General features: G+C 40.4%; 2 protein-coding genes, 1 long non-coding RNA gene and 1 pseudogene across 4 annotated transcripts; 2 read left to right on the top strand and 2 right to left on the bottom strand.

Moving 5' to 3' along the window:
- Positions 1–114: 114 nt before the first annotated feature.
- Positions 115–4,532, bottom strand: LOC110050434 (uncharacterized). The gene is made up of 4 exons (XM_020756344.2): positions 4,155–4,532; positions 2,328–3,061; positions 1,552–1,849; positions 115–1,136 (listed from the first exon to the last, which is right to left on the bottom strand). The coding sequence occupies exons 1-4, from the start codon at positions 4,450–4,452 to the stop codon at positions 262–264; spliced, it is 2,205 nt and encodes a 734-aa protein (XP_020612003.2). The 5' UTR covers positions 4,453–4,532; the 3' UTR covers positions 115–261.
- Positions 4,533–9,735: 5,203 nt separating this feature from the next.
- LOC110050439 (uncharacterized) lies at positions 9,736–15,776 on the bottom strand. 2 transcript variants are annotated; one of them, XM_020756351.2, is made up of 4 exons: positions 14,829–15,776; positions 12,997–13,229; positions 11,776–12,124; positions 9,736–10,669 (listed from the first exon to the last, which is right to left on the bottom strand). In XM_020756351.2, exons 1-4 carry the CDS (start codon positions 15,753–15,755, stop codon positions 10,433–10,435), a joined length of 1,746 nt encoding a protein of 581 aa, XP_020612010.2. In that variant the 5' UTR covers positions 15,756–15,776; the 3' UTR covers positions 9,736–10,432. The 2 variants fall into 2 exon arrangements, with proteins under 2 accessions (XP_020612010.2, XP_020612011.2); XM_020756352.2 differs by having other exon boundaries at positions 11,776–12,076.
- A 2,192-nt stretch (positions 15,777–17,968) lies between these two features.
- On the top strand, positions 17,969–18,917 carry LOC149104169 (uncharacterized). Its single transcript, XR_016202043.1, has 2 exons — positions 17,969–18,011; positions 18,641–18,917. It is a non-coding gene; the product is annotated as an uncharacterized LOC149104169 (long non-coding RNA).
- A 1,803-nt stretch (positions 18,918–20,720) lies between these two features.
- LOC149104168 (uncharacterized) lies at positions 20,721–23,026 on the top strand (annotated as a pseudogene).
- The last annotated feature ends 3,167 nt before the right edge of the window (positions 23,027–26,193 follow it).

The raw sequence follows: 26,193 nt of genomic DNA, 5'->3' as shown, positions 1-26,193 counted from the left end.
TATCGAGACGTGTAAAGACTTTTTAGAGCAAGTTAGCGCAGAGCATCACGTTGGGCGCACTGCAAGGGTCTTCTCTGAATCGTAAAAGAGGTCCTATAGCAGTATCAAACTCTATATAGTCCGACTGTGTTTTATTTCTTTGTATTTAGAATCGTGAACCAGAGAAGCTGACTACCATGTGAATAAGATTCTGACTGAAATCTAGAATAAACAGTTCCACAGCTTCATCTTTAGCAGAAGTCCAACGTCTTCCTGATCTCATTACTTGTTGTTAATCTGCGTTTCTCTTGGGTCTCCAGAGGCTTGCCTTGAAGATTCTTCTCTGAAGAATTTTCCATTTTCGACTCCTGACATTTGAGATTCCTCCAAAACTTTATCAGTCCCTGTGGTTTGCTGTTGATTTCTATCATTGCTTGTTTCTTGCACGGTCACCCTTTTAGGATTTTCACTGGTTTCAGCATCACTAATGCCATGTTGAACCTCTGCGTCATCATTATTCATTTCCAGTCCTTCTTCATCTACAGTAACAACCGCAGACTCATACTCTTCATCATACATTGTAGGGTCAGCATAGACAGGCACAAACCTCGTAAAAACCTGCAACCTGTGATTTTTAGCATCAGCTACAATGATATTCCCAGATGCATCCATGACAACGTCATACGGGTTATCAAGACATCCGGGATCGGAGCCAATCATCCCAAATGTTCCAAGTGATTCGCCAGTTGAAGAAACCACCTGAATTCTGTGGTTCTGACTATCTGCCACCAAAATATTGTCATTCTGATCAAGTGCTACCCCTCTTGGGCAGAAAAACTTGCCGGACCCTACCCCCCTTGTGCCAATTGTTTTACTCTCGCCTAGGTTCTCTTGGCTGAAGATTTTGAGTCGATGATTCTCATATTCAGTAACGATGACGTCACCGTTTTTCTTGACGACAATCCCCATGGGGCAGTGCAAGTCGTGAAGTCCTCCAATGAAACAAAGAAAGTTCCCATCGAATGTAAACTTTTGTATTCTGTGGTTCGCCTTGTCGGCGGCGTAGATGTTTCCGAGAATGTCAAAGGCCACAGCGCTAAGCTCGGGTCGTTTGTCGTTCTTGCTGTATACGGGTAAAATGGGACGAATCAGTTCACCTGAATAAAAATGCAAAGTAAAACTCGTTATCAAAAAGATATCGCGGATTGTGTTTGATTGAATAAGTAAATGAGTACTGACACCTACAAGAGGTTAATCAAACCCTGATCAAGGTTTGTGGTATTTATAACATGCGGTTCAGCTTGGTGCCTCTTCGTACTCTAGAGAGATAGGAACACGTCTCTTTACTCACATGTACTCATTTCCAGAGTAAGTGGATAAATACAGAATTCAGTTGTGTTGAATACATGGCCTGGACACTACTCTCCCGTCTGGGGTGGGAGAGGGAAGTAAACTACGCACGTAGTCAATTTGTTCACGCATTCAGTGACATGTCCTGGAACGAATTTTATAACATATCAACCGATTCTTTGATCAAACGATCAGTGTAACTTACACAACAAGTAAACTCACCCGTTTTGCTAAAAACCCGTAAAATCTGCGAGTCAGTCATCACCAGATCTCCCCGTAAGCTAACCGCCAAGGAACATGGCCGACATTTCCCGCCTAAGACTAGAGGCTCCCGCGCCATGTTACCGTTCAATTCCAGGATCTGAATGCGCGCGTTGCCATAATCAGCGACATAGATATTTCCCAATCCTCTGTCGACAGCCACACTGGAAGGGTACTGGAATTGAGGAGGATTAGCGCGCTTTCCTTTTCGACCAATCACAGTTGAATCGCGTTCTGAGATCTCGCCGTAGTCAAGAACCTTTTAGGAACAGAAAAAAAGACATTTGCATGAACTGTCAAGGACTGTGCCGGAAAAAAAAGCAGGCAAACGTTTATAGTAAGACTATGACTTGTAGCTTTCGTCTCTTCCTAGTGACGTGAGATAAGTTTGCGTTATATATTTTCAGAATACTATGTACGTAGAATGAGAAAGGGGCAGTGGCCACCGGTTAGCGCGCTGAACTCCAGAGCGAACGATCTAGGTTCAAGCCCTGGCGCGAATAATCGCATTTTATTCTTGGGCAAGGCATGTTGCCCTCACAGTGCTATTCATGTATAAGTGGGTTAAAATACTGGAGACGAGCTTCGACCGGATTGGCCATTTCGCCCAAACGCGGACTTCACCGTGCGTAAAATGATAATACTACAATTGGAGAGATGATTAGTATTTCCAAAAAGAGACTGAGAATGAATGGCAGTCATTTAAAAACATTAACAAATTTACGAGCTCCCTGTACCTTATATTCCAGTCTCCTTGTAATGTGTGACTCGTCCATGGTGTTACCATGATTACCACTCAAAGAAAATTGGCTCTTAGGTCTTGAGAAAGGCGTCAGCGGTTTCAAACGCCTCGTATCTTCAAGTTCAAGTGAAAGATTTTCCAATTTCTCTTGTAACTCGGACGAAGTGCGCTGATTTTTCCTTGCGCTCTGCTTCAGTTGGCGTATCTGCATCAGAAGGTCGTGAATATTATCCTCCAGTGCAATAATATCCTGTGTCTTGTGCCTGATTTCGACATGCGCCGTCCTAATCAAGTCCAGGGCGTTCTGATGTTTTGCGATGAGCTCGTCTTCATCTCTTTTCCCCTTTTCATGTTCTTCTTGTTTCTCCTTTAATTCTCGCTTTATCGCCGCACTGCTGTGGTTCTCATCAAGTTTCTGCTTAACCTTGTCGACCTCCACTTGCCGCTTTTTCAAGAAGAATCGAACCGTCTCCAGTTTTCTCTCAAACGATTCTATCTCGGCCTCCTGTTCAACGATCTTGTTTTTCAAGTTTTGAATAGATTCCTCGACAGTGACTAGATTCTCGTTGTTGGCTTGAATTTGCACTTCACACCCCTTGATCTGATTAGTGATTTCTGTCTCTGCGTCCTCGCATGTGCAAATTTCATTTTCCACGCTCTCGATCATGCGCAGTAGAGTTTCCCGCCTGTTGTTCAACCTGGAGGCTCGCTGGCTTTGCTCCTTCTCACCTGGAGGGAAAGGACTGGGTCAGACCTAGGGTTTTATCAATGGCGAGACCAAATGTGTACATAAGCTAGAAATCCTGTAAGGTATCGGCTATTATTTGACACTCTATTCAGCCGGGAGTCTCGAAGTAATTTCATTCAAGCCTTGGCCAGACGAATTATCCTTATCGGAGCAATCTAAAACTTCAGTTTTTTTTCGCGTCTATTTAATTTTTTGATGCATAGCCGTCTTACAGGAACCTAAAAAAACCTACGTTTCAAAGCAGACCTATGAAAACTTAATACAGACCTTTGAGCCTGTGCTTTTTGTTCTTTCTAATTTCACAACTGACAGCTGACGGTCACTTAGTAGATAGACGGTCGCCGTAAGTAAACTCGTTAATCCTCAAAACTGACTCAAACAAGAGCAATCTGTCGGCCATGAAACAAGAGTGAATACAACTGGCACGAATATGCACCGGCGAGGAATAATAAATTGATAAAAACTGAACGAATGTTGATAAGAGATTACGGACTCGGTTTAGGTCGTTTATTCTCACTCGCCGGCTATCTGTGGACTGAACCAATGTCTCGTAGGATTAAACTATACTCACGGGTAAACACAAAATGTAATGAATAAAGACATACTTAAGTCGTGTTAAGCATAATAACAGAGGTTTTTACCTCATTCGGCCAAACATAAAGATGTAATAAATATGTACGTGGACCAGAACTGAAATATTTTGCGTGGCTCGAATTGCTTTTCACGACTAAGAAGCATTTTCATTTCTTGGAACATGAATTAACTTGTAGCCAGCTCCTTCGATGATAGATGGGTATAATAAACCAACTTATATTTACGGCGGTTATCTAACTGTGCCATCGATTCTAAAAAATAAACGTGAAATGCCGGATTGCACGAGAATTAATATTTTGATTGCCCGAAGAAAAAAAAAAGACATGTACTATGTTGGCGTTTTACAGAAGGATACAAAATGAAGCAGACCGTGCTTTCAAGTTACTTATCAGTTATAATCATTGTACCGGTCTGGATCACAAGCGGTTCGAATGAGGCATACGAATTTGATGAACGCAATTAAAATAATTTGTTACTCACCAATAATGGTGACAGAAGTAAATTTCTCCTTGAACTCGTCAACCAGGTTGACTTGCTTCAGACATTTGGCTTCTATCAAAAGCTTTCTCATAAAAGCCAGTTTCTTTTCGGACACCAAGCCTCTTTTTCTGAGCAGCTCCGTGAGCTCCAGTCCTGAATCGAGATGTTCCAAAGTCTCCTTATTGACGTGTCCTTGTAAAAGATATTTCATGTAACGAACATCGCTGAGTTTCAGTTCTTTTCCGATATCGCGGAGAAGAAGATTGAAAGGTGAATTATATACCGCTAGGGCCGACATTTAAGACCGTGCGCGCATGTAGTCTTCAGTAAAATCAGTTTACAGTGTTGATGTATATTCCTTGGTTACATTCCGGCACAGAAAAGATGCCCAATTTGCATACTCTTTGCTTTATTTAATCTTCTGCTTTTGACGCTTTGCTTGGACAACACAAAAGGCGAGCGAGGTGGGAAAGATTAAGCAAACAATTGGACCAAACTCTTATTCTTTTCACTCATTAGAGTGATTAAATTGTCAACCGTTTAAGCCGAGTACCTTTTTTTTCAAGACGGGTGTTTTTGACGCTTACTTGTTTTGTTCTGACAGTGACAGATAACCACTTAAAGCTTAATCCTTTAATATTACGAAATTTTGTTAGAACTGGTTCCTGGTTGGAGGACTTGGAGAACCCAGCGGAAGTAAAAACGGGCAAAGATTGCAAGACGGAAGGTTACAATTCAACCTTTGGCTCTTTGATGGAGACCGATCATGAAATGGCAGGACAGTTACCAATTAATTAATGTATTTTCAGTAATGTATTCCTGCATAATGTATTTTTCGGAGCTCGAAAGCCAATGGCTACTATAGTTACCGCGCACATGTGTTTTAAAATCTTTTCATAGCCACGTGCAACATTTACTTCTCTTCTCATATTTATTTTGTAATACTGATGTAAATTAATTCTGTAAGTAGTGCGCAATAGAAGTTGATTTTTTTTTAAATTAATAAAACTGTAAACAGTCAGATAGCATGCATTCTTAGGTTACCGTATACCTTCAGGGGTGTCTCGCGTCCAAGCGATGTAGCGCGTCCGGTTTAAGGTCCGGTAATACAGGCAACATTGTTGCGCATATTACCACGTTTGTGACCAACATGTCTCGCAGCAAAATACAGTTTTGCAAGTTGAGGCAACATGTTGCGCAAAGTAGATTCGAGTTCTACTTTCTGCAACAAATTTTAGTTTTGCTGCTCGTACTACCACTGAAGCTACAACTTGTCTAGCAACAAATTTGAATTCAACGCTTGTCATTGGCTGTCGCAAAGCGTGGCAAATAATAATAATAATAATAATAATAATAATAATAATAATAATAAAAAACAAGGCGGACGGTGAAGGTGAGCCTGAATTCGAAGAGACCAGTAACCCTCGGAAAGTCATAACTTTGTCCTTTACAAAGACTACGAGGGCTAGTCTTCGGGACGCCTCGTTTGCCCCTTCAAAACAAGCAGCAAAAAAGGCAAAAGGCTTGGAAGAACTGTCGCGAAAATACAACTTTTCGCCTAGCTACCTGAAACGACACTGAGCTTCTTACTAAGAGAACTTCGCTGGCACGGAAAATTAAGAGAAAAATGACGGCCAGAAGTTGAAGTGGAACTTCGTCGAAATGCTAAATTATATTAAAGAAGTCGCCATCTTTATTTACACACGATTAAGCAATTATACCTGTAGAATTCTGCAGACTTGCAACACTGTATTTTGCTGCGAGACAAGTTGGTCACAAACGTGGCAATACGCACAACAATGTATTTCAACTTGCAATGCAACAATGTTGCGAGACAAGCTGAAGGAAAATGTTGCCCGTATTACCGGACCTTTAAGCTGTGATACCTAAACCCCCATATCAAATTAAAGCTCATAGAGCTGGCTATCAAACCATACCAAGAATTTTGAAATAAAATGAAATGCCGATGTTTTTCATTACCACTAAATGCGAGCGCCCTAATTACCTTTCAGAAGCTACAAGTGAAAGCGAATTTTCTTTCTCGCCAATTCATTTTTTCCTTGGTTTCAGGACAAAAAGCGCTAAAAAAGCGTGTCTGTGTTTTGCCATATTCAATTGCAGTAAAAAGTTACAGAACATTTTCAAAATAGGATTTAAAAACTGTGAAGTGATCGTACAAAAATCGCTCTCGGAGAAAACATATTTCGAAATGAACAATTCGCAGATACATTTTTGTTGTTTATATGTTAATCTACCTACTGTCCAAATTTGAGGGCAATCGAAGAAATTCCCTTTGAGTTGTAACTCTTTGAAGTGTCTGCTTCAAGCGAAAAAATTTATTCGAGAAAAAAGCGCTAAGAAAAACCTCTTGCTTCGCAAACAAACTCCGCCCACGAATGCCTTCAATTGGGTTCTCAAATTACTGAGCCAATCAGCACTTGGAAAGTCTACTACCATTAACCACGCGGTGAAATTTACGCGCGAATCTCCAAAACATCCTTGTGTTTTGCAATGCGCTCAAGACTGAGAGATAATTTTTCTGTATCTCAGTTCTTCTTGAAGCTGATCTGGCAAAATGAGGAAGACGAAAAAGGATACCAACGCTAGAGTGGCTGGGCGAAGAAAACAAACAAAAGAAAGCGCAACGGAACAATTGTGCATGGATAATATTCCAATGGATCTCGATGAGTGCGACGATTCATCAGTATCGGACTCAACAGAAGAGTCACTGTGAACATCGCCGTTATCGCTGTCAAGTTCCCCAAATTTTTACAGAACCTGTCTCTTCTCTTGACTCAATCTTTTTGCCCGCTTGATACGATAGCTATAGCTTCATCCGCGAGGCCAACTTTCGCTTCTTCACTCCGAGATGTATTTTCATTCGTTCTTCGCTGTTTTCGCTTTTTCGAACTGGTCTACGGAGTTTTCCGTGGTCCATGTTTACTTATAACTTAATAGAATTACACCTACTACGAAAAATGCATGGATTTACAACGCTGATTAACTGAGTAGCCAGCCAATAGGCCCTTTGCAGGATCCGGTCACATGGTACTGAATTAATTATGCTGGGACGCAAGTTAGACAGTGGGATTTTAAAAACAAAGGAACTCGCACCATGTACCAGTCCAGCCCGACTTTCCTTTGTTTTGAAGTCCCACTGTGTAACTTGCGTCCCAGCATAATTAATTCCGTACCATGTGACCGGATTCTGCAAAGGGCCTATTCGTGGTATCCATATAGGTAACATTCCCGCGAAAGTCGTCTCCGCGATTGCACACACGCTATAGGGCTGTCAATCAAGAGGGAAGTTTTACTTCCGGCCATAACGTAAAACCTCCATTTCTCCGCCAATAGTTAGTTTTTTTCAATTTTTTTTTTTCAGAAATTGCCATTACTTTGACCCAAAAATCCAAATTTGGAGAAAATTGCCGATCTGAAGGTATACGGTAACCTTAATCACTTGTACAAAATAAAGATATGGCAGACATCCCTTAGGAGAATATCTGGTTAGACCTGTTTGACAGGATTACGATTCGATGAAAGTCATCTAATATCCAACAAGAATGAGCGGAATAATTTTATTGTTAAAAACGCCCCCCAAACTATAGAAAACTAAACTAAAATAAAAACGTCCCCAAAAATTACACGTACGCTCACAATAGGCCCTTTGCAGCTGGGGTCACGTGACCACATTTTTTCTTTTAAAAATTTCTATTATGGGCTATAACTTAAAGTATGCCAGAAATGGAAAGAGCATATTAAAAATACTAGAATGGCCAAGTTTGAGGTCCCTTGTATTAAAGAGTAAGTTTATACGACAGTTTGAATTTTCAGAAAATTTAGAGGATTTGTATGGAAATTGTTGCTGGAGAGCAAGGCCTTGCTCTCCAACAACTTTTACCATACAAATCTTCTTATTTTTTAAAAATTCAGACCGTCGTAAAATCTCATTCTTTATAGACGGGGGCCTCAAACTTGGCCATTTTGGTATTTTCAGTATGCTCTTTCCATTTCTGGCATTCTTTAAGTTATAGCCCATAATAGAAATTTTTTAAAGAAAAAATGTGGTCACGTGACCCCAGCTGCAAAGGGCCTATAGCCTCCATTTGTCTGCGGACATTATCTGTTCCGAGAAGCGAACAGTTTTCTGTGCGTTCTCGGAAAACTGTTCGTTTCTCGGAACAGATAATGTCCGCGGACAAATATCCGTGCTTATAATTCATCAACTGATGCGTTAAACAATGCCTTCCATGTAAGACTACTCAAACCAGTGAAGAAAGGCCTTTCTTGAATCAAGCACGCATCAGAAAGCAAAGCACAGGTTAATCAACTCGAATAGGTTACGACCATTTATTGTGTTGTATCACAAATAAGTTTCCGATAAAAACACTGCCGGTATTAAAGCCATAAAATTCAAATTTATTCTGGTGAATTTGTACTAGTTATTTCTCAAAAAAGAAAAACATATCGAGACGTGTAAAGACTTTTTAGAGCAAGTTAGCGCAGAGCATTACGGTGGGCACACTGCAAGGCTAGGGTCTTTTCTGAATCGTAAAAGAGGTCCTATAGCAGTATCAAACTCTATATAGTCCGACTGTGTTTTATTTCTTTGTATTTAGAATCGTGAACCAGAAAAGCTGACTACCATGTGAATAAGATGCTGACTTAAATCTAGAATAAACAGTTCATAGCCTCCATTTGTCTGCGGACATTATCTGTTCCGAGAAGCGAACAGTTTTCCGTACGTTCTCGGAAAATTGTTCGCTTCTCGAAACAGATAATGTCCGGGGACAATTATCCGGGCATATTTTCGCGCCAAATGGAGGCTATTGTTTATATATACCATGATGGCTAAGCCAATGAAAACTCTTTAACCTATTTATGCCTGTGCCGCCCATGATGATCGCTGGCCTTTGTTCCACTTCTGACGTCATCACCTTTGACCAAAACTGGCATCACTTACACTCAAGTTCTGAAGGAGGGAAAGATATTTCCAATAATACCCAGATCAGAGTTACTGGGTCGATAGAGCGTGAAATATGCACGAAAATGCTTAGAAATTTTGGTGAAAAACTCGGAGCAAAATTTCCCCCTACTACACTTTCGTGGTAAGGATTCCCCTTCTCGATGATGCTTTCGCGGGAATTCTTGAACTGGAAACAAGCCCAGGTCAACAACTGCAGCAAAAAGATAAGAAAAGGAGAAAAAGGAAAGGCAAAAAAAATAATAATAAAAAAAGAAAAAAAGAAAACATCTCTGCGCATGCACGAGCAAAAATGTCATAAAACGCGATGCTAGTGGAGAGAAAGGCATGTTGTCTTATTGCAAATGCCTTTTTGAGTATTTAGCTCATATCCAGGGTAATAATGTCCAAAAAAAATGCGTTTTTTTCCCAAAAACTCCAGGTGTCAATGGGTTAATTGCATTTTCCAATGATTCAGATTTTTATAATATCATTTAGTTTTCTTTTTCTGGGACAAAGTGGTTGAATTCTGCTCTAAAATAACTTCTAGTAGACATTACAACAAATACAGCTCACCTTTTAGTTTGTCATTAGCTATCTTTCAAATATGAGAGTCCATTAAAGTTGAGAAAAGTTTATTAAGAAATAAAACAAACTACTGTGCAAGGAGAACGTAGACGACAATATCATAGGTGAATAAGCCTCAACAATATGCAACCAGAAGAACGACTCAAGATTTAAAACTACTCTAACTACACAATATTTTCAAATTGTTTACATGACAGAAAAGGAGATCTAGACGAGTGTGGAACAATCCATTTCTCAGGATAAAAAAATGCCCTGCCTGGATATCGAAAAACTACTTAAATGAGAAAGGATATCGGCTAAATACGTAATTGTTTATCTCTTCCAGTCTGGTCAAATTGCTCTTTGTAATTTGAAATGATTCATGGGACTAAATCGTAGTTAGTTGAGATGAGGTTTACGCTCATTTTTTTTTCTTTTCGAGAAAAAGGAATAAGGAATGTAAGAATTATTTGAAAGAGCAGCTCTTGGTGATAACTAGCAAGTCAAGGAATTAAAAGCGAAAGTTCAGTAATTTCAGATTTGCAGTAAAGGAAAAGGAATTAAACAAAAAAACAGACAAAACCTACGCACGAACGAGCTACTTCTATGAAATTTCTCAGATAATTTCTTTATTTAAAATGCCTTTTCATCGCTTAATCGCAGTAGGCAAAGGCACGGATAATTAAACGGAATTAACGTTTGCATTATACAAAGGCAAAAACAGAAACAGTTTTGACCAAGGGAATATTCAGCATTCTTCATCGGATGAAAACAATGGTGTGTTCTCAGTGTTGTTGTTCCTGGGCGAGCGTATCACAGCTGTGTAGCGCCTACTGGATCTCTCCTGGACAGTTTTGATCAGCTCCTTTAGTTTTGATGGCGAGGGCATGTTGCTGAGGAAACTGCCATTGTGAATATCTGAAGGAGTGTTTCTTCTCGATCGTAGGTTGTAACGATAAGATGGACTTGAATCAGGAGCCTGCAACTAATACGAGAAAGTAAATTAGTCACAAGGGTTGCAATATGGGGGAGAGGGGGAATGGCAAGTCAAGCTCCCTAGGTTGGGAGCAAATTAATCGGCCAGTTATATTACTAGGAAACAAGGATGTCAGGTAGAAAGTTGCAATTGACATATCCAGATATAAAAATACTGGGCAAAGTGTTCTTTGGGGGCAGAGATGAATTCAAGATCATCGTGCAAGCTGAGAAAAGAACGCAAAAAATTGTTTTCTGGATCTGGACTGTGAACGGTTCAGACGAAAAACTAGCAAGTGCAACCAATCATATTGCATGATTTAACTCGATTCGTAGTGTGGACACTTGAACCATGAACACTTGACATTTTTTGGTGACTAAATGAGGGCTCTTCATAGCAACATAGCATTCAGCATCAACCTCTTTTGCATTATATGATGAGCCCTTATTCTATAGTCGCCAAAAACAAAAATGTGCAAAAAAAACCCCAAAAACGTGAAGTGTTCATGGTTTGAGAGTCATTGCTGTAAGTCACTGTTGTAAAATGTTCAGAGTCCATTAAGAGATACTGAACAATCGTTGGTCAGTGGGGTGTCTGGAAAACCCGAATAGCGAATAACGAATAGTCCCGAATAGCGAATAGTGAATAGTGGCGAACAGTCTCGAATAGTGGCAAATAGTGGCAAATCGTAGCAAATAGGGTACCCTGTATCTCGCAGTCAACCTCGCGGCAACGAAGGATGGGATTTTCCCGCTAAAAAGCACAGACGCTTATCAGGACAAAAGGTGTTTCTAAACGTAATTTCTTCTGTTTTAACCTCTGTCAAAGCGTAAATACAACTTTATTAGGTTATCCTTCTGTTTTCTGTTTTCTTAATGTCGGCGATGGACAGCCCTAGCCTGAGTCCGGAGAAGAAAAGGTAATGAATTCACTGAAATTCTGTAGCTTATTTGGATAATTAATTAACGCAGGATGTTAGATCTAAAGCGGTGACTATTGACGACTATTCGTCACTATTCGCCACTTTTCGCGACTGTTCGCCGCTATTCGCACTATTCGAGACTATTCGCTATTCGGGTTTTCCAGACACCCTTGGTCAGTGCACTGGAACTCACTCTTTCTCTACTTCTTGTCCTCCTGGATGATGCAGAGTAGGTCATTGTTGACGTCCCTTGTGGTGTCCCTTTTGACCTCTTCCTGGTCACTGGTGTTGTAATATCAGGCTCTATTTTCTGGCCACCAACCTTATCATGTTCTTCATCTTCTTCCTCCTCTTCTTCACTGCTTTCTTCTGAAAAACTCTCTAGTTCCCACTCGTCGGGAACAAAACTGTGATCAGACTCATCATCATCATCATCGTCATCACCCAGATTTTGTGCATTGTTGTCCATAGAAGCATCTGGTATGTCACATGGCCTGCCGTGATTTGAGTATCTGGGATGAGTGATACTCTGTTGTGAAAGGCTTAAACAATGGAAACACATTTACAATGTTTGGTGTGCAGAAGAATTTGTTCATTGATTTACACCATAGTTGATACAGGGGAATGGTTTTGAAGCCCGGCAAACATCAGAGGAGCAAACAAAGATGCCAAGGTTTGTTGGAAGGTCCACGACCATGCACAAACTTTTGTTTTGCACTCATACACTATGCATGAATTACACAACCAAAACGTTTCTATTGGTTTGCTCCTCAGTCAGAAGTAAACAACTGTTGTGTTTTGTGCACAGTCAAGGTCAAAAAAAGTGAACAAAAACTACAACGATGAACTTTGTTGGGTTTCATAACCATTCCCCTCTATTAACTACATGTATGACTTGTACATAAGAACTCAGAGAAAGCAGCAACAATCAAATGAGTTTTCTTTCTACTAGACAAGTGCATTTTCAGAGAATCAAAGTTTTGCACGCATCACCTGCTACATTTCTTTTGAACATTAATTTTCTAGCCTTGAAATGCGGTCAGTTTGAAATGGAAAATATACCAAGTTTCTTCAATGAACTATTGACTAGGGAGCCCAGTTCCCCTCCCTGGCCACTCTCAGGATTGTAGAATTGGAGGAGGGAACAACAAAAAAATCTTACAACCACAAAAAGCAAAGCAGGATGACTTGAGAGGCTCAAAACCTTGAGCATAGAATTGTTGTGTGATATGTGTAGAGTAATAAGGAATTTTTCTGTGGGATCGAATCAAGGATCGAATCACTGATTTCACAGTGCATATACAAAATCAAAAATACACAACAACAGAAGGACAATCAGACTATTGCTTCTGCTGTTGTTGTACTGATTTCTGTTTATAAGTACACAGAAATTGTTGCCGATGTTAAACATTACCTTGTACTTGGTAAAGACTGGTGTGGTGGTGATTCTCCATTTGTTATTGCCTTCATACTATTGATCTTCTCCTGCCATCGTTTCATTTCTGTAATCTGGAGTTGCATATTACGAAGCATGTCAAAGTTGATTTTATTGTAGTCTTGGTATTGATATCCCACTACCATAAGCACAAGGGTGGCTACTATAATAGAAAGCTTTCTACAGAGCCACAGTCTTCCATGAATAACCTCCTGCAAGGAAAAAAAAGGGTAAATAGTAAATGTGGTTACTGGGTTAGTTTATGATAGCATTGGCTTCTTTGACCCATGCAATGTATTTCTCAAAAACCCTGGCTGTTACCCTTACTGCATCTATCTCCAAACATGAGCAAAACTGGGCACAAGTCAATTGCCAGGGCAACTAAGTTGAAAAATTGCTGAAGGTGGGCCTGCAATGGATGGGAAATCCATCTAGGAATAGGCTCAATTTCTGCCACTCTTTTGAGGCTGGTCTTGTTTCTTTTCTGGGAAGAAGTGCATTAGACTTCCCACAAGTCAAACTTTGCTTTTATCTCCCTCAAGCAAAATGAGAGGGCAATCTTCAAGAGACGAAGTCTCGAGCATGAGCGACATAAGTCCCAACAGGTCCTTTCCAGCAGCAGAACCAACAGGCCAGGGAAGAATTATTGGAAAGGACGTTAGAAAGTCTAGGAGTACATACTCCTTTCCTTTAACAGCAGCTAGTAATTGAGTCTAATCCAAGAAGAGTAACAGTTTTCCTTGTTACTTTATTTTTTAGAAACTGGAGTGAAGCAATGGCACTTATGAGCCCCTTGGCTTCTCATTAGACTGTTCTAGACTTTACCTATACTCCCATCGTGGATGATAACTCACTATAACTCACTATAAAGTTTTTGTTACTTTCAGCAGCCTGTCAATGGTCTGTATATACCGTAAAAAAATATTTGTAATCCAAAAGGATCAGTTGCTGTGTGGCACAGTTAACAGTTCAAAAGTCGTAAATAGTAGTAATGCGGTGCCAAATTAAAAACGATGTTTATAGCAGACGTTTCGGGCCCAGCCCTTCCTCAGTGCTAAGTTAGCACTGAGGAAGGGCTACGCCCGAAACGTCTGCTATAAACATTGTTTTTAATTTGGCACTGCATTATTACTATTTACAACTTTTGAACTGTTTATACCGTAGTTCATAGGATGAGTGTACCCTTTACCAATTATACTGAAACACAAACCTTTGACTTAAAATTCAGTTAGGTTAATAAAACAATGACACCACTACTTTACATAGGACACTTAGAGTTAAGAAGGTCATTGTAATAATAAACAAAAGCAATTTTATCATATGGCTCACTCATTGGCTAGCTCTATGAGTCAGGGCAAGATGAACCAAATCCTGTGCTACGACAGGGGTTACACTGACATTTTCAACAGGAGGGCAACTGGTTTTCATAGGCAGGAAAAAGTTTTTGAACTGAACTTCTTTATGAGATGGTCAAACCAGACAGGTAAAATTATCCTCACAGCTGGTAAATTTGCCTGGTGCGCGGCCCTTAATGGAAGCCCTGTGTGATTGGCCACCTGAGTGAGCGAGATGGGGCTATCTTCCTACTCCAGATTACCCATCATTTCCTGCAAGAAAATGGTGTTATTTATGCTAAATAATAAATCAGATATGAACTAATACATCCTATCTTAACCAAGCTTTTTCAATCAAGAAGGCCTTGTTCCTTTTTTGCTTGTTTAATCATCTTGGACCATAAACAAGAAGAAAACAGAACTTGGTCAATATCAAGCTTTCTTGACCTCTCACTTGGTCAATATCCCACATCTTACTGTGTCAGTTGACTGGGTGTCTGCCACTCCCCAAGATGTCATAAGCCGTTCAATGAACATAAGAACAAACAACCCAATAAACAGTGGAAGTCTAGCTGCTGCTGTACGCGGGGTACTGGTAAGGAAATAACAGGTACATACTGCAGCAATGTAGAACGCTACAGATTGCAAACTTATGAACTCTCCAAGAATCATGGATTGAAGTTTCCTGACTTTCTCCACACTTTTGAAGAACCCATCAAATGTTTCAGAAAACAAAGCCTTTTGTTCAAGGGCGTTTTGCTTCATGTCCTCAAAAGCTTTCTTAGCATTTAACGTAGAGTTTCGAAGTGTCTCAGATAGATGGATTTCGTTTGAAATGATCTCCTTCTGGTTTTCCAGTGAAACATTTTGCTTCTCTAGTACCAGAAATTGTCTTTCAGCAGATTCCTCCAGCTGCTCTGCGACATCTTGTGAAGTTCTTGACAGTTTGGAGATTGTATCTTCCGTTCTTTGTTGCCATATTTCGCTTTTAACATAGAAACAGATGTTAGTTGTATGAGTGAAAAATGTCGTGTAAGCGAGATAAGTCGTGTCGTCCATTGATCCCGTACATTGCTCAATCGACTGTGTTTCCCTTGAGCACGAATATATTTTCCTTCCTGACTTCGACATATGGCAGTTTGTGAAATCAATCGCCAGATAACTCTGTTCAATATCTCCAAGACTCTTGCAACGTTTCTCGATGCCTTGAACGGCTTTCCTCCAGCAATCGCTGCTTTTGGCGTTCGCAGTGAACTCCTCCAGTTTGGATTTCCCATCGTGTATTCTGTCTTTGGATATAAGCTCAAAATCAGCCACTTTGCCGACATTGATCGACGCTGAAGCGAAAGCAACACTATAAAACAACAGAATAAATAAAAGACCAAAGAACTTTGTAAACGCCATTTTGTTTTTCTTCTCTTTTAAGTTTGGCGCTCAACTGGGACCAAGGTCACACGACAAATTGCGTTACCCTGGTAACGACCCAAAACGCAGGCTTGCGGGCATGGGAAATAAACGGCACGCAATGCATGCAGAAGCGATGACGTTTAAAAATTGTTCCTAGAAGATTAGAACATGAGCAGACAAACTGATTCTTAAGCTTTTGGGTTAGAATTTTTAGGGGTTTACATTTAGGGTAGTCCATTGGTGGTTCATTCAAGTAGTTCATGTACCAGGTCCAACTTGTTAGTCCATATGCCAGGGGTCAGCGAAATGTACCAACCCAAATAAAAAGCATTCCGCTGAAAAGTTCCTCTCTCTGAAATCAACACCTTAGTATCTTTAAAGATATCTGGCAAAGCTAACTACCTCACCGGAAATTAATTTGTTTTTTTTAACCATATACTTGTCCAAGAGAAAATCATTTTCTCTCGACTTGTCACATCGCGTGTGCGACCCGCTTGTCTATCTAACATTGTATGTATCGAAGATATGTTATTATGAGTTTGCCCGTGAGCGCAAACTTATCCGACACTGTATAAACTAAAATCCACCCCCAAATCTTCGTTTAAAAGCTGAAATTAAAAGCACTCGCTGATCCTACAAATTAAACAGCAAAGGAAAGCCGCAAAGTACAAGTTTCTCTCTCTGAAATCGACACAGTATTATCTTTAAAGATATTTGCCAACGCTAATTACCTCACAGAAAATTAATTTGTTGTTAACAGTATACTTGTCATCAATGAACATTCGTATTGTCTTTACCCTGACAAAACGATTATCGATTGTTTAATCACAGCCACTCTTTCGTTGACAGAAAATATAAAACAGCACATTTGCAAAACCTCATAAAAAACTGAAAACTGCAAATGAATCGTACCCTGACTTCATTATCACTACTGTAAACTGTATATTTCAGAGCTCATACAATGCTCATTCAATTCACTTCAAGGCTGGCTAAAGTACAACTGCGCTACCAATCCGTAAATTTTATTTAGACCCTTCAGCTATCGCGTGTACGACTTGCTTGTCTATCTAAATTTGTATGTACGGACGATATGTTCTTATTACGAGTTTGCCAGTGAGTGCAAAGTTATCCGACACTGTATAAACCAAAATCAATCCCCAAATCTTCGTGTAAAAGCTGAAATTAAAAGCACTCCGCTGATCCTACAAACAGAAAAGAATAGCCGCAAAGGAAACCCGCAAAGGAATGTTACTCTTTCTGAAATCGACACCTTATTATCTTTAAAAATATTTGGCAACACTAATTACCTCGCCGGAAATTAATTTGTTGTTTTAACTGTATACTTGTCGTATCGATTAAAAGCAGTCTGCTGATCCTACAAACAGCAAAGGAAAGCCGCAAAGCCTTCACCTATCGCCTGTGCGACTTACTTGTCTATCTAAACTTGTATGTATGGAGGATATGTTCTTATTATGAGTTTGCCCGTGAACGCAAATTTATCCGATACTGTTTAAACCAAAATCCACCCCTAAATCTTCTTTTAAAAGCTCCAATTAAAAGCACTCCGCTGAACCTACAAACAGCAAAGGAAAGCAGCAAAGGAACTCCCAGAGTGCATTTCGCTTCCACAGGGGGATAAAAAGTGCGCGACATAAGCGCACGGACATAAGCGCACGGACATAAGCGCGACAAACTATGCGAAATCACTATCCAAAGGAATGCATGCATGCCAGCATAAAGCGATTTCGTCATCGCTTAAAAAAAATAAAAGAAAGCAGAGAAAACATGCAAGGACGACTTGTTCTTTATATTAGTTGTTTAGAAAATTATCTAATATTTCAGTCAGACAACAAACAAAGGAAGCAAGTCGATTGACCCTCAAGAGGCTAAGAAAACTGATTACAAAGAATTTTAAAAGTTCATAGAGACATCCTAATTGCTGCTGGCCGGAGCGAGCGTAGCGAGCGAGCAGCAACATAATCAGGATTTAAGAAGAATTTATAGAAGGGGGTACGAGTTCTCGAATTCATCACTTTTTACCGGAATGCATTGCATTTAACCAGAGTGCACTGCGCCACAGAGTGCGTTGCGCCACGCACAATACGGACGTCTAGCCGTCGTCCTTTTCGCGTGGATTCCAGTGAGAAAGATTAGTGGTTATGTTTTGCTCGAATTTACCTGTAAAACGATGTGAAGGAGACAAGTGCCTGACTTTCACAACTCTTGCTTTTGTTCTTAATGCAGTATGTGAAAGTCTGTCAACATTCTAGAGACATTTATTGCGTATCAGTACAGAATTTGTAAGTTAGATTTCTGCTCCTACAATTTCCACATCTTTCGATTTTCCTGATCTGGTGAAGGAGAAATTGATGTGTATCGTTTTATGTCCAAACATAGTTCAGATCACTATGTGCTTTTTTGCCACGATCCCTTTTCACACCTCGCCATCGATGCGTCATCTTACATGAAGTTGTAGATGAATCACTTCGTAAAATATGTCACTATCAACAGAATGTGCCACAGCATTATTATCTTTTAGATACCTTAGCCAGGATTTAAGAAGAATATATAGAAGGGGGTACGAATTCTCGAATTCATCACTTTTTACAAGAATGCATTGCATTTAACAGAGTGCACTGCGCCACTTTTTAGCAGAGTGCATTGCGCCACAAACAACACGAGGATTTCACATGTCGAGCCGTCGTCCTTTTTCACGTGGATTCCAGTGAGAAAGGTTTAATAGTGGTTATGTTTTGCCCTGATTTACCTGTGAAACGATGTGAAGAAGGAAGGAGGAGGAGAAGGAGAAGGAGAAGGAGAAGGGGATCGTGCTTGACTTTCAAAACTCTTGCTTTTATTCTTATTAATGCAGTATGTGAAAGTTTGTAAATCTGGACGATTAATTGCGACATCTTAATTTTAAACTTAGTATGTCATTTCTTAGCAGTCTCGCGGGGGGCGGGGGATGGGATACTACCATATATGGGCTATATACGTATGTGCCGCTGTGAGGGGTATGGCTTTCAAGCAGTTTATTCTAGAATAGGGTATATAAATCAGAGCGTTTGGGTCTAGTTTAGGGTATCATTTTTCACGAAACTGACCAGTTGGTTGAAGATTTTTTCTAGACTAAGGAAACCAGGAATTGCCACTCAAAAATATTAAAAAAATCAAATCGGCAAGTTTCAATTTACGCAACTCAGCCTCAACAGTGTCGATGATGAGCAAGTATAAACAAATCCTTTTTTGAGAGAGAAACGATCGTGCTATAATGTTTTGTTTTGGCTAGACTGTACTAGTGACCTCAGTAGTTTCTGGAAGCTAGGATACGGGGGATTTGGGGAGTTTACTCCAGTATAGAGTAGCAAAATTCAGCTGAACTAGCTCTGGTATAGGCTGAGAATTCCAGGGTCCCAGTGACACATCCACACCCTAAAATTGCTAAAGTACCCCTTCCCCCGCGGGGATCTCGCCCCCTCGGCCCGAAATTTGAAGGATCACGCCGATCGTTTAGAGAGGACATCAGGCGATTCTAGGAGCGATATTGCGCCCCGGGTTGGCGGGCGAAGGCAAGTAGACTCAGAAGGAAATCAAGCTAAACAAGTTGAAAATGGTAAAGAAGTACAACAAGAGCAAAATGCTAGTGAGGCGAACCAAGGATCAGATTTTCAAAATAAAAAACAGCGATCCCGTCGGGCTGGATAACACCCTCTCGTAAAAGGCGCGCGTGCGCTGCTTCTGAAAGTGTCTCAAAATGGTAAATACTCAGCCGGGTGATTACACGAGTTGCGAAATCGACACCAGAGCAAAAGAGAGGCCGTCTGGAAAAGATCTTAGAAACATAAAACTTGATCACATGCACCTGCACCAGCACTCAGTGGCGGGATGGGCAACCTTTGCCATGTATAAATATAAATGTAAACGAGGCTGTTTGTGAGGGCCTCAATGGGGTTTAACCGTTATAGCGTAAAAGGGTCAAAAATTTAACCGTTAGGCGTAAGAAAGGTTAAAATTTAATCGTTAGCGGTAAAACAAATTGACACTTCACTCTCCACACCGCAAAAGCGCCTGTTCTTCAGGCCGCATCAGTTAGCCGATTATTCCTTCCATATTTCAGCACGAGTGTTCCAAAGGTACCACATGACGTACTAGGCCGCCTTCAGCAAGCGAACAAAATTGGAAGTTATGTTCGCCTGAGTTGACATATAATAAGTTGGGTAGGCGTCAAGCGAGTTTCCTTGATTGGCAATAAATATCATTCTCTGATGGCCAAAATCTCCACGCTCTGCAATCAGGTTTCCCTGCTAAGGATGCCCGGGAACTGCATGCAGTTATTTTAGTCTGCTCCAAATTGAATTTCGTTCTGTCTAATAATTTAAGTTACATAAATGAAATTGACTTTGATACTCAGTTTAATGTCGAGCATTATCCCGTTTATAACATCGGCGCACCAACAGAACCAATTAGTACCTTTTTATTGTCAATCATTTTGTTAGCGCCGCGTTTTAATCAGCCCATCAGAACTGTTGTATACATCTGTCTTATCGATCTGACTGTCTTTGGCCAAATTACTATTGAGTATTGTTCAGGCTATATCGTCAACTCGTCTCAGTTTCTTCCATTGAAGTTAACCAGCCTTTGTTTTTCTGATTAAGAGAGGTACAAATGGAACTTATTATATCAGTACTCAAGGCACTAATTAATAAATTCTAAATTGATATGTTCTGGCAAGAGCGATCAAGGTAACTTACCTTGATAATCTCTTGGTTTTGGTCAGTATATGTGCAAACCCATTCGCAAAAATACATTTAAATGTTTGGATGGCACCATTTGGTTTTAAAATAGAAAGGAGAGATAGACAAATAAAGTAAGGAGAAACGCATCGCATATCAGCTAAGAATGTTTTTCTTCTTTTTATTCTAAACTTAACAGATGGCATCATTTCTTTTCATTACATCCAGAATGACTTCACCTCAAACCATACGGCTATGTGCCTTCCTCCTTATTGTGTACGGGTTAATACCACTCACCAGTGCTGAGTACCAAGTTATCTGCCTTAACCTGGAGTATGATGGCCCCATAAAAGACGTAATTGACATGAAACCAACCAAACTCGCAGGAGTGAGAACAGAGGCAGCCTCAGAAACCGAAGAGTTTGCCCTGGCTATGGTATCTGGTGCTATAGATAGCATACCAGTTGTTGGAGCGATGCTCAGCGCAATGTTCGATCAAGTTCTTAGTATTTTTGGAGGAGGCGTAGATGTGACGGATGTTCACAAGTCCTTGAAGGAAGAGATCGATCAGCTCAAAGAGTATATGGACCAGGAGATCAAGGAACTGATGTTAGACCAAATCAAGAATGTGTTTGGAACAAGCAAGTGTGGAATGCTGGGCTATGCTAAACGCTGTAAAGACATTTACAATGATGGTGCAGATGATATGTCAACTTGCTTGGAGAATCTGCGAGCTATGATGGTTGAGCAGTACCACTTCTTCCTGCCAGAAGACGACAAGGCCAGTTCCTATGAGCAGACCCTGCCTCTGTTCGGCATGTACGGACAACTTTCTGTGGACACAGTATTGGACCAGATTCATGTGGCCAAGAAAAGAGGCAAGAGCAGCCAAACAGCAGCACACGCACAAGCCTTAATTACGAAAGTAGCTGAATTCAAGGCACATACCTTGGATTCTGTGAAGAAGATCCTCCGTCTTCAAATTGAGCCTCACATCATGCCGACCACAGACAACCCTAAGTGTGCGCCTATGCCTCAAGGATTTCCGATGTGTGTCTGCACCATCCAGTAGGACCGAGCAAATTCGACGCAGTTGACAAGGATGGATTCTCAACGGACAGGACCAAAAATTTCTGTGTGGGAATTACTTATGGGTATAGTAATGCCTGTAAATTTACCGCTCGCGAATATGAGAGGAAGTACGCCCGGAAACACGCGGAGGCCGTTGTCACTTTCTGGCAAAAAGCAGCTGGGCGACACAGTGGCCCAATAGGAGAAGGCTACCGACGCCCTAAAACTGCTGGTGGCAAAACACAAGAGGTGAGCTTTGGCGGATTTTGTTTGTTTAAAATTTGTCGCTCCTTCCAGTCTAAAATTTCATAGGACGCTGGTGAGCTACGTACTTCATCAATTAATCTCAACCGTGCGAGGGCACAAAGGATGGGGCTTTGGGGTTAAGGCTACACGCGAAATCAACAATTTGCTCCCGTGTTTAGATAACTTGATGTAAAACATTTAAGAAATTAAGGTTTGTGAGATTTCGAAAGTTTCTATATTTATTAACAATAGACTGTTCACAGCCCTCTATTTTCTTGTATTTTCATTCGATCGTTGAACGCACGGATGAAAACGCGAGAGAGCTGGACGCCAGCGCAAAGCGGGAGACTTTACAGGGTAGGAAGTGGTTAGTCAAGAGGCGGAACCGCTAGCGACAAGGCGATAACAGGGGGAGGAGCCTAATAAAACCACTTTTTTCCAAAGATGTCTACAGTCTCTATTTTTTGTTTGGCTCGCTTCGCTCCTCTCCCCGTGTCCTTCGGGCTCGCTTCGCTCCGGTTTTCTTTCGCGTGCGTTGAAAAATGGAGAGGCTGAGAGCACTCCATTGTAACATAAGTAAACTAGACATAGGGTTTTTGCTCAGACGTTTATTGTTTCTCTGAAACGAGATCCTGAAACCTTAAGATGAAGCAAATTAATAATAAACTAAAAGGCCTAATGAGGATGATTACTAAGCATTGAGAACATTTAGACCGATCAGTGTTTTTCAGTAAGCAATTAGTCATCCTTAAGCTAGCTTCATTACTCTTTCACAATCTTCACCCCAATAATTTTTTTTTTGCTCATGCTGCAGGTCCCTTCCCTTGTTAGAAAGTATCCGGTTTGATCGCGAAGTCGAGGCAGTTGGAATTTTAAATCATGAACTGGCTGTTGAAAACGGCCATCGAACTAAAAAAGTCCAATTTTGCTGCGTTTTTATCAAAGGTCTTCCTTCTCAAACTAAAGATTTCCTCTTAAAGTAAACCTAGAAAAATTTGATGTCGAGTATTTTGTCAACGCAGAAGACGTGACAGTCGTTTTCCCTGAGACCTCTCATGCTGCAGGTCTCTTCCCTTGTTAGAAAGAATCTAGTTTGAACGCGAAGTCGAGGCTGTGATGGCCAAGGAGAAACGGATGATGTAATGTATCAAACATGAGAGACAGTGTTTCATCGGGATATCCAAACACTGAGAAGAGAGTTGAAAAATTAATACGACGCACAGGGGAGTATTTTTGACGAAATTCGAGGTGTTTGGATAGCCGATGAAACACTACCTCGAGTGTTTGGTATATCTTCTTAATCGAAACAAAAACTAAGGAGTAAACGGAGAAGTAAAATCGTCAAAATCTATGCTAATTTAGACCGGGTATCCATACCTCCTTCACGGTTGTGATTTTTGTTGTTTTAACTTGATGAATTATTAATGAATTTGAGAAGAAGAAGAGAAACATGGCAGAAGACTAACGCCTGTCTTAAGTCGGGTTTTTTTTCCAAATGAGTGTTATAAAACAGTTTCACGCTTTTTGAGTCACGATTAATTTAGCACACAAAATAACAGTTTCGTTTCAGAGTTGTCGGTTTTTGTAAGCCCTCGGTTTCTTGTGTCAGCATTTTGTGATTTTCACCAATATAATAGCAGCGAAGAGTCTGGGACAAACGAATGCGTTTTATTCTCACACTTGCACGACACCCACTGTACCATGTATGTCCGTGTTAATATAAAGAAGGAGAGGTGAAATTTGCTTCACTTTCTTACGGTTATTTTCAATAAAACTCGTATCGATGTGTAACTCTTATGAACTTTATAACTACAATAGCGAGTGGTTACCTGAATCACTGTGAAACACCGCGTGAACAAATTAACAAAGGTTATCACGGCTAATCCTCAGTTCAGAAGCGTTCGTCTGGCCTTCGGAACAATTTTGAAAAATCTTCGGAAAGTGATCGGGAATCTTCGAAAATCGTCAAAAACGTCGTCTTTAGTATGTTTATATAATAAACAGAATATTACATGCCCGCTTGTGGATACGAATTTTATCTTCTCGTGTTCAACTCCATATCTCACTGTTCGCTGCGCTCACTCCTGAGATATCGAGTTGAACACTCGAAGATAAAATTCGTATCCACGCGCGGGCGCGTAAAATCCTCTATTTATTATATAGACACGAGTGTTTTACTGGAAAATACACCACTCGTAAAATTCATGCGAAACCACATCCAGGACTCGAGTGGCGTATTTTCCATATCCTTACTAGTGAAGATATTGTCTCTTAAATTGTACCAGGAGCCATAATCGGGGACGGAGACCGTAAGTCTTGGGATCCGCGCGCACCTATGATATGGGACAATTTTTCTATTTTTAGAACAAATTGCGCCATCCTGACGTCATATATCCGCGCGGATCCACGTACGTGCCGGGGGCTCTCGCGTGGATGTTGTCACGTTGCATGATCAAATGGTGAGAGTTGCGAGATTCTCTTGCAGATTTTTCACAGTGATGGCAGCGAATAAGGCAAGGAATTAGATCCAGGGCTCTTATATGTAGTTTTATGCTCTGAGCTGATGAAAAAGGTGAGTTTCTCAGGGTCGAAAACAAGACTTCAATTTCGCGCTGTGAATGAATAATATGTGCTCGCGCTAGTTGAACGCGTAAGCTTTTGCGTTTGTTCTGTAAAGAATAGTTATGAAAGAAAACTCTTTACTCTGGTATCGAGTTAATTTGAGAGTTTCCCGAAACAATGCTTAATCATAACCAAACCTTGTTTTTGATAGTTTCTTATTGCTTCTGTTTGTTTGACGAGTTTGCAAAACTTTTTTAAAGGAAAGTCTGACGCGTACATAAGTAGCTCATTTGCATAGTGCAGCGCGTGCACCTTCAAATCCGAGTCGGTGTTTTCAATTGTCAACAAATCTTGACAAAGGTTTCTTTCGTTGTCTTTTGCGCTGAGATGCTGCAACAGTTTTCACCAACGCCAAAAGGCTACTAACTTCATGTGTATTTCTTTAACGTAGTGAAATTTTACACTGCAAAAATAAAAAATAAAATAAAATAGACATAGAGTTTTGATAACTCAACCAACGAAATCGAAATCGTTTTTCGAGTTGATTAAAGAAAGCGTCATCGTAACTTTGCTGATTATTTCTGCTGTATTCACATATTTTCAGCTAAGCTTTTAATATGTTCTCAAACATTTATCAACCTTAAACATATTTAAAAACTAGACATATTATATGACTTCGATGTACGTTTTCACAAGAAAGTGGGGAAGTCCAATTTGTCATGTTTTACTGACTGTACAAAATACGCATCGGCGGGCGCTCTTATTCATCGACAACAGACAATTTATTTGATTTTTACACAAACAAAACTGAGCAGCATCTACAGACATAAACTTTATTGTCACTTATTGGGCCTTGATAAAGCATCAAGCGTTGCTTACAATTTAGGCAAAACTCAAACTTGCAATTACTTTGTTTTACCCGGAGCCATAATCGGGGACGGAGACCGTAAGTCTTGGGATCCGCGCGCACCTATGGTATGGGACAATTTTTCTATTTTTAGAACAAATTGCGCCATCCTGATGTCATATATCCGCGCGGATCCAAGCACATGTCGGGAGCTCTCGCGTGGATGTTGTCACGTTGCGTGATCAAATGGTGAGAGTTGAGAGACCTTGCGAGATTATCTTGCGTATTTTTCACAGCGATGGCAGGGAATAAGGCAGGGAATACGAACCAGGGCGTTTTTATGTAGTTATATGCTCTGAGCTAACGGAAAAGGTGGGTTTTTCAGGGTCGAAAGCAAGACTTCAATCTCGCGCTGGGAATGAATAATAAGATCTGCTCGTGCTAGTTGTAAGCTTACGCGTATGTTTTTGCGTTTGTTCTGACTTAAGAATATAGCAAGAAAACTCGCTACTCTGGTATCGAGTTAATTTGTGAGTTTCTCAGACAATGGTTAATCATAACCAAAACCTGTTTTGATGCTTTCTCATTGTTTCTGCTTGTTTGGTGAGTTTGGAAAAGTTTTTGAAAGGAAAGTCTGACGCGTACAATTAGCTCATTTGCATAGTGCAGCTCGTGCACTTTCAAGTCCGAGTCGGTGTTTTCAATTGTCAACAAATCTTGACAAAGATTTCTTTCGTTATCTTTTGTACTGAAATGCTGCAACAAATTTCACAAACGCAAAAAAGGCTACTAACATCATGTGTGTTTCTTCAACATAAGCATATTGAAGTTTTACACTGCGAAAATGAAAATAGACAAGGAGTTTTGATAACTCGATCAACAAAATCGAAATCGTTATTCGAAGTTGATTAAAGAAAGCGTCATCGTAACTTTGCTGATTATTTCTGCTTTATTCACATATTTTCAGCTTAGCTTT

The sequence above is a fragment of the Orbicella faveolata genome, unplaced genomic scaffold (assembly GCF_042242905.1).
Source record: "Orbicella faveolata isolate gen_17 unplaced genomic scaffold, um_ofav_v1 contig_35, whole genome shotgun sequence".
In the NCBI taxonomy this organism is placed as follows: domain Eukaryota; kingdom Metazoa; phylum Cnidaria; class Anthozoa; order Scleractinia; family Merulinidae; genus Orbicella; species Orbicella faveolata.
The sequence above is the reverse complement of the archived record's forward strand: the minus strand, read 5'-3'. Positions and strand labels throughout refer to the sequence as shown.

Coding starts and splice junctions, on each gene's coding strand:
- LOC110050434 (XM_020756344.2), bottom strand. CDS start 4,452: ATGTCGGCCCTAGCGGTATATAATTCACCTTTCAATCTTCTTCTCCGC. Junction 3,062..4,154: donor TACTTCTGTCACCATTATTG/GTGAGTAACAAA, acceptor CTTTCCCTCCAG/GTGAGAAGGAGCAAAGCCAG. Junction 1,137..1,551: donor ACGGGTTTTTAGCAAAACGG/GTGAGTTTACTT, acceptor ATTTTTATTCAG/GTGAACTGATTCGTCCCATT.
- LOC110050439 (XM_020756351.2), bottom strand. CDS start 15,755: ATGGCGTTTACAAAGTTCTTTGGTCTTTTATTTATTCTGTTGTTTTAT. Junction 12,125..12,996: donor CAGTCTTTACCAAGTACAAG/GTAATGTTTAAC, acceptor CCATTGTTTAAG/CCTTTCACAACAGAGTATCA. Junction 10,670..11,775: donor GGACAAGAAGTAGAGAAAGA/GTGAGTTCCAGT, acceptor TTCTCGTATTAG/TTGCAGGCTCCTGATTCAAG.